This window comes from Vigna unguiculata, chromosome 3 (assembly GCF_037176805.1).
Source record: "Vigna unguiculata cultivar grain cowpea cultivar isolate G323 ecotype 2 chromosome 3, ASM3717680v1, whole genome shotgun sequence".
NCBI classification, from domain to species: Eukaryota; Viridiplantae; Streptophyta; class Magnoliopsida; order Fabales; family Fabaceae; genus Vigna; species Vigna unguiculata.
This window is the reverse complement of record NC_140794.1, coordinates 59,639,717-59,650,647: the sequence shown is the minus strand read 5'-3', so window position 1 is coordinate 59,650,647 and position 10,931 is coordinate 59,639,717. Positions and strand designations below refer to the sequence as shown.

General features: G+C 31.5%; 1 protein-coding gene across 2 annotated transcripts; it reads left to right on the top strand.

The window, feature by feature from the left end:
• Positions 1-1,925: 1,925 nt before the first annotated feature.
• On the top strand, positions 1,926-8,912 carry PK3 (serine/threonine protein kinase 3). 2 transcript variants are annotated; one of them, XM_028064558.2, is made up of 7 exons: positions 1,926-2,116; positions 2,219-2,447; positions 3,181-3,323; positions 5,139-5,282; positions 5,520-5,705; positions 7,485-7,609; positions 8,401-8,912. In XM_028064558.2, exons 2-7 carry the CDS (start codon positions 2,243-2,245, stop codon positions 8,624-8,626), a joined length of 1,029 nt encoding a protein of 342 aa, XP_027920359.1. In that variant the 5' UTR covers positions 1,926-2,116; positions 2,219-2,242; the 3' UTR covers positions 8,627-8,912. The 2 variants fall into 2 exon arrangements, with proteins under 2 accessions (XP_027920359.1, XP_027920358.1); XM_028064557.2 differs by having other exon boundaries at positions 1,992-2,447.
• The last annotated feature ends 2,019 nt before the right edge of the window (positions 8,913-10,931 follow it).

The window sequence follows — 10,931 nt, the reverse complement described above, 5'->3', positions numbered from 1 at the left end:
TAATTGAATCAAAGTATTTATTTAATTATTTAAATATTATAATAACGATAGTAATTCAAAATTATAAGAAGTATATACTTTGAAAAATAAATAAATTAAATATCTAAATTATTTAAACATTATTAACATTATAGGAGTTAGAGAAATCAAATCGTAAACTTATATAATTAGAATTATTAAATAATTATATCAAAAAACTTATAAAATTGAAAAAAAAATTAATAAAATTTTGTTGTTGGAGGATTATAAGTTAATTCACTTTCAATTCGACTCTGTTTAATCTATAAGTTTAGTAAGTTAAGTTCAATTCAACCCAACCTAATTTGAATCTGTGATGAGCTATATTGATTTACATATTAAAATTCATTTTGGCCTTTTTAGTAATGAATTGCATCGATTCACGTGTTAGAAATCAGTTTTACATTTCTAACAGTGAGTTGGGTTAAAAGTTATTTTAACATCTCATTAAAAATAAACATATGTTCCAATGATTATATTTTTAAATAGATAAAGTTATATCTTAACGTTTATTAATTATAACTTTTAACCTAGATAATAAATGTTTGATCCAAGAATTATAAACGATTTAAAAGTTACATGTTTAATTTTCATTAGGACAATTGTTCAAAAAGAAAGAACAAATGAACTCAATCATGATAAAAAAATACAATTCATAATAAAGTTGATCTTGAACAAAGTTTGAGTAAAAAATCATTGGCAAACTAATATTCCAATCCAATATTTGAGATATTTATTTCTAATTCTCAATTTTTACAATTTTTAACCCCATAATTTTTATAAACCACTCACACTTAACCATTACACTAAAGTTAAGAAGGTCCTGTAACAAAAATTAAAAAAATATTTTAATTATTTTAAAGTAATGATATATTTATTCATTTAGTTATTTATTTACGCACAATTAATTAATCATTCAACTAAGCTCTTTGTTATTTTGGTGCCGTTTTTAAGAAAAATATTAGTTGTTGAAATTCTCTCATTGTTTTCTCCATATTCAAGCCACTCATATGCATTCACTCAACTGCAATGTCCACATCTAGGTAATTAGGTGGATGTCCATAGTTAGTTTAATTGAATTTATTATTAATTTATTTTACACCATCAATTTGAATATTGATTTCACTCTTTGACATTGGGATCAAACCTAAGTTGGGCAAGTGTCATCAAAACAATATTTTAAAAGTTTAATCAAAATGAACTGAAAATATATTTGACGATATAAATTATTATATAATTCAAAACAATTTTAAGTTTATGATAACGGTAAAAAAAATATACGAGCAAACTTTTACCTGATCAATAAATAGTTGAGTTCTTCAACGTTGTCTGATTTTTTACTGTGAAATTGAAAAAAATATTTTTAATTAACAAGTTAAATATATTTTTAGTTTATTAATTTAAAAATTAAAATTAATTTTTTTCCAAAATAGATTAATTTAATTCTTATTTTTAAATATGCATCTATATAATTTTTGAAAAAAAGTTAATTTGACAAAGTATATTTAATATCAGAGTAAAAATGGGTCGACTGTTATAAATTATTTAAATATTATTATAAAATATGTTTGAAATCTGAAAAAAATTTAATAAAATTTGAATAAAAAAAATTAAATTTATATAAATTCTAAAGTTAAGAAACTAAATTAAAAAACTAAGTTAAAACAAAGTTTCTAGTTTAAACTATTTTCATTTTTTTACTTAAAAATAAAGAAAAAATATATATTTAATCCTTAAATAAATTTTGAGAAGGATAATTTTGGAAATGCCGTGTAGTGTGATTTTTTATTAGTTGACGTTTAGAATATCAGTGTAGGAACTAAGTATTTACCGATTAATTAACAATGAATTAATATTATTAATGTGTAGAATCTGGCAAGGAAATTGAAGTAAATTCTTAATTAGAAGATAAATGTATGGATGAAATGTGTGCCTGAAATAAACGAGACAGGCGTTGGGCTGAGAATGGAGGGATCCAAGAGAGGTGTTGGCTCTTAAGAAAATTACGAATCCACGCGGAATAATTTATAGGAAGGGGAGGGTTGACGCTTGCAAATTACGAATCTCATTGCTCCCAACTCAAATAACGTGAAATCAGGTATTCGAAAATCAAATTTTGGACACCTGATTTCAGTTCTTTTCTTAATTATTGTTTCTGTTGTACACAAACGCAACGCAACACCAACACCCACTCGAGCAGGGAGCGAGCAAGAGGGAAAACCAAATGGGGTGCTCATTCTCCGGTTTGAACGCGCTGTACGACTCCGTTAACAGCGGAGGCGATGCGTGGATCAACGAGAATCGTTTCCGCATCGTGCGCCAGCTCGGAGAAGGTGGCTTCGCCTACGTCTACCTCGTCAAGGAGCTTATCAATGACTCCGCCGCCGGTGGCCTTGCCAAGAAGCTCAAAGACTCCTCTCATATCTCTGGTTCGTTTCATTCCTTCACGTCTCTCTGTCTTTTGTGTTTCGTTTTTTTTTCTACTGAAATTGACTTGTTGTATCCTGATCTGTGTGATCTGTGTTGTTTTTTGTGTTCTTACATGCGTTTTTATTGATCAGTGATGGCATTTCCTCGGCCAACTGAGATACTCGGTTATTCGTGGAGATTTAATTTCGGATCTGTTTCAGTTAGTTTCTGATTCGAGCTTGCTGTTTTGGAATGTTTGTGGAATACTGGAGTTGGAGGATGTGGCTTGTTCGTGGATAGTGTTATGCAATTCTGTTGATATGTAGCGTTTGCTTAGTCTTGTTTTGTGGATATTTAGAAAGTAATTTTAGTTTATGAATCGAGCTTGTTGTTTTTGAATACTTGTTTGAATCCACGCGTTGGAGCCAATGGCTTATTTGTTGAGATATTTTTAACGCAATTTTTCCTTAGATAGGATGTGTTGGACGTCCTATTTGTCGTTGTGGTGGTGGTGGTAATTGATTGGGAGGTTAATTTAACCACTCCTTTCAGCAATTGAAAATAGGAGATTCTGGGTTATTATGCAATGATGGTGGTGTCAGTTCAATTTCGATTATCAGTGAGAAGAAATTGGAGCGTTATTGTAGAAACTAAAATTATTCGGTGGTCTTTTTAAAATAAAATTTAAGTAGGTGGCAACGTAAGGTTCTGTGGTTGAATTAATTCATTAATTATACTATCTCTTTTTTCCAGATGATGGGACTTATGCTATGAAAAAGGTCCTCATTCAGAACAATGAACAGCTGGAGTTGGTCAGGGAGGAGATCCGTGTTTCGTCACTGTTCAATCATCCCAATCTGCTCCCACTTCTTGATCATGCAATCATTTCTGTTAAGGTAAGTAGTTTATGTAGCCAACTTATTCCTCTGTTTATTACATCACAGTTCAGATTTTTTTTCCCCTTGGTTAACTAAAGAGTGTTACTGGTTCAGCTATGACACTTGCCTTATCTGTCAGGATGTTCACTTTTTAAAATTTGATCCTGGACTACACTACAACATTGTAATTTGCCGTATTGTATGTTACCTGAAAATTGCCTTGCTTGTATACACTTGGAGGTTTTCCAAAGCTAGTTTTGAAAACTTTTCTTAGAACTTGTTTTTTATGGTTTCTGAAAATTGAACAAAGAAAAAAAAATCATTAACAATTTTTCTATCTGCCTTGCGCACCACCCTCCTGCACCTCCCGCTTCTACCACCAATCTCTCCCACAACCACCACCCTTCTTCCTCTAATTTTTCACACTATCTTGTCCAACCGCTTCATCGTGAGCCCACCATTCCAGCTGGCACACCTCCATCTGATCTCATTACTTCCCATGCTGTGTTTCCTCACCTCTGCCCCCACTGCTACAACCAAGGGCTGCATCGCTGAGGCTGTGAAGTCCAAGCACCACCTGCTGGAAAATCTGGACCCCAGGTGCCCCATCCTTGTTCGAACATGGGTTACCCTGCTCCATGTTCTCGGACCACATACACATACTCTTGTACCCTGAAACCCACATGACAACCCTCTCAAAAAGCCTCTGCAATGGTGACCAAATCAAGCTTGAGTGCCTGAACCATGATGCTGATGGGTGTGTGCATCGTTGTTGGGTTTTGATTTGAACGTGGAACGGAGAAGCCCATGGTCTTCAAGGGTACAAAGAAGCACAGAAACGTGACACGTCCTCAAAAATCATCTTCAAATCTTTTTGTTTTTCTTGTTTTAAAAACATGTTTTCAGAACTCAAAATAAAAACGATTGGCATCAGACAGGGCCTTTGTTTCTTAAATAAAGTTCCTGAATTCTTGGCTCTACCACATTTGCTTCTAGGATTTGTATTGTTGAGGGGAATAGTACTTTACCATCTTAATTTCATGTTATGATATAGTTGTTTGTTGTGATTGAACGTTTGAGCTTTATTAGAACACTGAAATATCTTGGCATAGAAGATGAGTACATATTAATTTATGATATTCTCTTTGAATGCAAAATGTTATATCCCTTGTATCTTCATTGGACTGAACAGCCTTCTGGCCAAGATGGTTTTTCTTTATCTGTTTTACTTATATTGGATGGCTACAATGATGTAATTTTCTTGGCGAGACTCAATTCAATGATAATGTTATTCAGATGTGGTTTTGAAGATATTATAATGAGGCACCATTGCAACTTATATGGTAGGTAGAGGGTGAATTTTTTTTCATGTCGTGGCCAAATTGATCCCAGTTTATTATTCTACAATTTTAATTTGATAAATACTGTAAGAGTAATCATTTTGCTTCTGGTAAATATATCTTGTGAAAGTATGTTGTCACTAGTCACTGCTAATCTATTTGAATAGAAACAGGTATCGAGTACAATATACATGCTGTCAATTTTTAAGTTTCTGTTGATCTGCTAGGTTCCGTATGTGTCCAGTAATGGTACTCTTTTTACCGGACTTGTAGCAAATGGTACTGCTCAAAATCTAGGTCTTCTTAACATGGTTGCGAATTGTGGATGTTGTGTGATGTGGCATTGATAGTGTAGTAGGAATAAAACTATTCTTAATGAGTGAATGTGTAGCTTTTCTCATTTCCTTGGGAAGGATCTGGCTTAATGCTATTCCTTCTGCAGTGTCATTTCCTGGATCTATATTTACGTTGAAAATATACTTTATCCTAACAGCCTACCCAAGAAACGTCTTGGAACCATGAAGCATACTTGCTGTTTCCAGTTCATATGGATGGAACATTGCTAGACAATGCCAAAGTAATGAAATCCAACAAGGAATTCTATTCCACCTCAGATGTTCTTCAAATATTTCGTCAGGTATGAACCATCTTTCTATTATGCAATATGGTTGAAGCTCAGTATTTTTAGCACTGGATCTCTTTTTAACGTATAACCTTTCTTGGATTCATATATACTTACACAACTTATTTTCGTATTAACCTAGCAATTCTTGTGACATGGGGTTATCTACTATTGTAAGAATTATATTGTAGAAGAAGAAAACGGAATTAGTTTCGTTCCGAAACTCACTCTTTCAACCCTGTGAATCAACAGCTTTGTGCAGGACTCAAGCACATGCACAGCTTTGATCCTCCTTATGCACATAATGATGTCAAACCTGGTAATGTTCTCTTAACACACAGAAAAGGACAGCCACCTCTTGCCATACTGATGGATTTTGGCAGTGCTCGTCCTGCAAGGAAGCAAATTACCAACAGATCAGAGGCACTCCAGTTACAGGTGCTTCTTTCTCCCTTCCCCCTTTTTTTATAAGTTGTTTCATGGAGAAATTCAAAGAGAAAAAAGTTAAACTGTAAATGTTTCTCATTTAATTTAACCCACCAAAAACAGAATACAGAGAGGGAGCATTTCTTGAAGCGCATCCCTTAGGGTACAGTTATGCAAAGGCAGAATAATGAACTGTTATAGATGGAACGACAAATATTCTAGAAGTAATAGTTTCCGTTTAACATGTATTGTACTCTAATTCCTGTGCCCCTTAAACTGACATTTGTCCGAAAAACCCTTGAGCTTGCCTGTAAGAAAGTCAAATCTGGCTGAAGAGAGAGGCTTTTTGAGCATATCTGCCTATTGATTCGGAAATAGAATGTGATAGATCAAAAGCTACTTGGATAGAACATGCTCTCGGACATAGAAGACATCACTTTCAGAATGTTTTGGCCGACTGTGAAAGACAGAATTGTGAGTAATAGCTACTGCACTCTGATTATCACAGAGCAGGACAAGGGTAGAAAAGGAACATGGAGTTCCTTTAACAAAGCTTGAACCCATGTTAACTCGGCTGAGGTTTGAGCTATGCTGCCATATTCAGCTTGTGTGTTTGATCTGGTTGTAACCTGCTGTTTTCTTGACCACCAAAAATCAAGTTATGCCCAAGAAGATAGCAGAATCAGAGAGCCTATAATGGGCCCTGTTTAGTTTACAAACAAGGGATTTCTCTTCAACTTCAAATCATGAGGTTTGCACCATATTAATTGTTTCATCCAAGAAGTCATTAAGAAAAACATGATTCACATTCAAATGAAATAATTCCCAATTACTAGTGAGGGCAAGAGTGATGATGAGTCTGATAGTATAGGTTTATCAAGAGAATTCTCACAAAGATCAACACCGATTGAAGTTGGGCAAGCAACATTTGATATTCGGAATCTTGAATTGGTGAGGTTCCAGGAGGACTCAATGGGTTAACAATGAACCTCTTAAGCTTGTGCGACTTTATTAGGTGTTCATCGAGTCATCGAGTTTTTTTGGCAGTGTTAGCAAAAGGGCGAGGCGCGAAAGGGATGGAATTTGATGTTGTCATAGGGAAAAAAGAAATTCAAGGAAGATTAGGGTTTACCATTAGAATCAATGGCTAAGATACCATCTTAGAGAAATTGAAAGAGAAAAAAGTTATAAACGAATATTTTTATTTCATTTAGCTAACAGGGAACAGAGTACAGTGGGAGCGTTTATAGAAGCGCCTCTTTCTTAGGGTACAGATGTGCAAAAGCTGACAACAGAATAATAAACTGTTACAGCTGGCACAACAAACAAAAGAATATTCTTGAGCGAAAAAGAAAAATAAAAAGGTTATATTTTTAATATTACGCATTATACTCTAATATGGTTTATTGATAAAATTGTTTTCCATCTTAATGTCTTGGCAGTTCCACTAATCCTGATAATTTCTTTAGCACAGTTAGGAATATGCTGTCCTTAAATTAAAAGTATATATTAATTTAGAATTTTTTAATTGTTTTTGCTACATTTAAAGTTTGTGAACCGTATTACCTAATATGGTAGGTGCATATACATGTTGCTGTACATTAACTGGTTCTACGTTTCATTTAAAAAATTTCAATTGCTTAGCTTATGTGCCCATTTTGACAATATTAAATTCTTTTAGTACTTTTTATGTTTTGAACAAGCTTTACAAATTTGAAGGATCATAGTTACATTTCGGTTACCTGGCTAGGATTTTCTAACCTGCTAATTGCTGCTTATCTTCCTATGTAGGAATGGGCAGCTGAACACTGCTCTGCACCTTTCCGAGCTCCTGAGCTGTGGGATTGTCCAAGCCAAGCTACTATAGATGAGAGGACTGACATTTGGTCACTAGGATGCACATTATATGCAATAATGTGAGTACTAATCCTTCGTTTACGTGATTGTGTGCTAACTTTTATCGTTAGGACGTTTGTTAATTGTGCCTTTATACAGCATGATCACCATATTTTGGTAATTCTTTTCGGGTTTTCTTTAAATTTTTATTCTTTTCATCAAAATCATGTTTCAATGTGCAATGTATTTGATTTGGAACCCTTGATGTGCATACAGATTCTTCAAATTAACGTATTAGAATTTTTTAAATAGCGTGAGGAAGGTTGTATATTTTATGTAGTTTTCTTAGCTATTCTATTACCATCACCCACCGATATAATATTAAATGGAATTGCAATATGGTGTTTTATAGTGAAAAAAACAACATATGGTGGATTCACATTTTATTGTTGCTTGAGTATGACCTATAAAATAAGACAAAAGAAGGGAGAGTGGGAAAATAAGTTATTTTATTTGCTATGCCCTGGCCAATTCTTGCCGTAATAGTTGTGTAACTGCTTAAAAGTCAACTGCTGTTTGGGTTGATCGGCAAATCATACTTGCTAGCCAGAGCTATGGCTTCAAAATTGTGGTGTATTTGTGTAAAAGAAAGTTAAAAAACTTGTCACATAATGATATTCTGCATAGGCTATTGATTTGGAGCAATGCTTTTAGCCATGCTCCCTTCGCATATTTCATTGATTTGGCTGAACGAACTACGTTCCTAAGCTCCATCATGATGATTTTTATCTGTAAATGTGTTGGTTTATTCCTCTTAGTGGGTGTTGTGTTAGAATTATATGGTGGTGATGTTGATGGTTGAAATTTTCAGGTATGGGGTATCTCCATTTGAATATGCACTGGGAGAGTCTGGTGGAAGCCTGCAATTGGCTATCGTAAATGCTCAGGTGAAATGGCCAGCTGGACCTAAGCCTCCATATCCAGAAGCTTTTCACCAGTTCGTGTCATGGATGCTTCAGCCCCAGGCTGCTATGAGGCCCCGAATAGATGATATCGTCATCCATGTGGATAAGTTGATTGCAAAGTTCTCCCAATGAGTTACTATAGAGAAGGGAAAAGTGGTGCATGAGATTACATATTTTGCAGTCATTTAAAGATTTGGTGTGCATTTACTGTCCGGTTATATGTTAATGGTTAGAAAAAAGCAACAGCAGTTCCTCGCCTGACGGAGTTAATCTTATAATGTATCTTCGTTTTTGGTGGTAGTCTAGGCAGTCATTTCTACATAATTTTGTTTTTGTAATCAAATCTCCTATCTCCCTGTGTCTTCACAACTTATCAATAAATATTATGTATCATTTATTTATTCACTTTCTTTCTTTATATGTATTTGTTCCTTATATATATGTTCTTTTATATAAATTATATTCAAATAAAATTATTCGATATCTTATTTATATAAATCGAAATTGATGAAATATATACTTCTTAAAATATAATTATGAATTATTTGATAATTTTATTTGTTTGATTTTAATAAAATTTATTATGAATAATATTATATATATATATATATAATTCTTTTTTACATGTCTTCACTGACCAGTCGGATTAGTTTTGACATCACCTTTCTCACATATAGCATATGTTTGCTTCCAGTAATGAACTGTTGGTAAAGAAGGACTAGCAAGTGAGAATGTTATTTGCATCAAAGGATTTGCAATGATTTGAAGAGATGGATTACAAGGGAGAGGGTGGAATTGATCCCATCATTTTGTTTCCATTGATCCCATCATTTTGTTTCCATGAATTTTCATGCTTCAATAATAATAATAAATTATATTTTTTAATTTAAATAATCATTTTAATTTGATTTCTATAATTTATATTTAAATTTGTATCACATTTTTATTCAAAGATAAAATAATAATTATTTAATTTTATTCATTATTTTTTTTAATTTATCATACGTATACAAATTTTCAAAAACTTTCATGGCAAAATTTTTTTAAATCATATTACCTCTTTCTTAATCTAAACATATTATAATCTTCTCTCCATCCTCTCAAATTTATCTCTCCTTCAAATTCTCTCTTCAATCCAAATAATAAACCCACAAAGTTCATTCCGGAATGAACTGGTGGTAAAAAAATAGTGGAATGGAAGAAGTTCAAGTCTTTATAATTTATTTGATAAATTTACAAAAGTAGATCATTTCAGGATTGAATGGAGAAATTTAAAATTTGCTTTCAACCTAATTAAAAAATAAATAATGATATAAATTTAAATATTTTAAGATGAGTAAAAGTTTAATTTAAATATAACGAGAATATATAATCCTTTTCCAGTTATTAGGTAAAGGGATTGTTCTTATAAAATTAAAATATTTTTATCTTTATGGTAACTAATTTACAAATAATATTTACTAGTGAACAAGATAGAATAATAATGTTATATTGGACTAGGGTGTGAATTTGAGGGAATAAATTTACGTAAATTTGAGTTTATTTGTTAGTAAAAATGTGGTTGTTTGGATCATGAGAAAGATAGTATGACTGTAGTAAATATAAGTGAAAAGTTTGTATATGATGTGATTGATAAAATTTAATAAATTATAATTATTAATAGCGTGAACTGTATGATTACCATTTTGCCCTTCAATATAAATAGAATAAATAATATTAAAATTAAATTAAAAATATTATTTAAAATTAGAAAAATATAATTTATTGATATTACCATTAATAACTTAAAATAAATTATTGTTATTCTCAATGATAACTTGAAATAATTTATAAAATAGACTATTTAATTTATATATCCACATTTATTTAAATTTATTTTATTTAATATCAACTAATTCATTTACAAATATTTATTTGAATAATAAAATAATAATAATAATAATATATAATACTAATTATAATTATTATTATTATTATTATTATTAATAATATTTTTAAAAATTAATTGAATATATATGTATAATAATTATAATATATATATATATATATATATATATATATATATATATAAAAGAAAGTAACAAGTATAAAAGTGAATTAAATTATTAAGCATAGGGACAATATGATGAGTTTTTTTTTTTTTTTGTATTTCTCTTCATTTTAGAAAATGTTAAAATCTTTAACTTATGTACAAATCTGTCATCTCAAATCAGCACAAATAAATAAAACCAAACACGTCTTCAACTCACTTCTCATCTACATGAAAAGTATTCATGCGAATCCAAATATAACATAAGTAAAATATATTCAAATTTAATAAAATATAATCGGTGAAAACAATTATATATACCTGTAAACATAATAAAATATCAAAATATTGAATTCCACCCCACTAGTATATTAGCATATCTAAAATAGATAAGATTAGTAAAATATC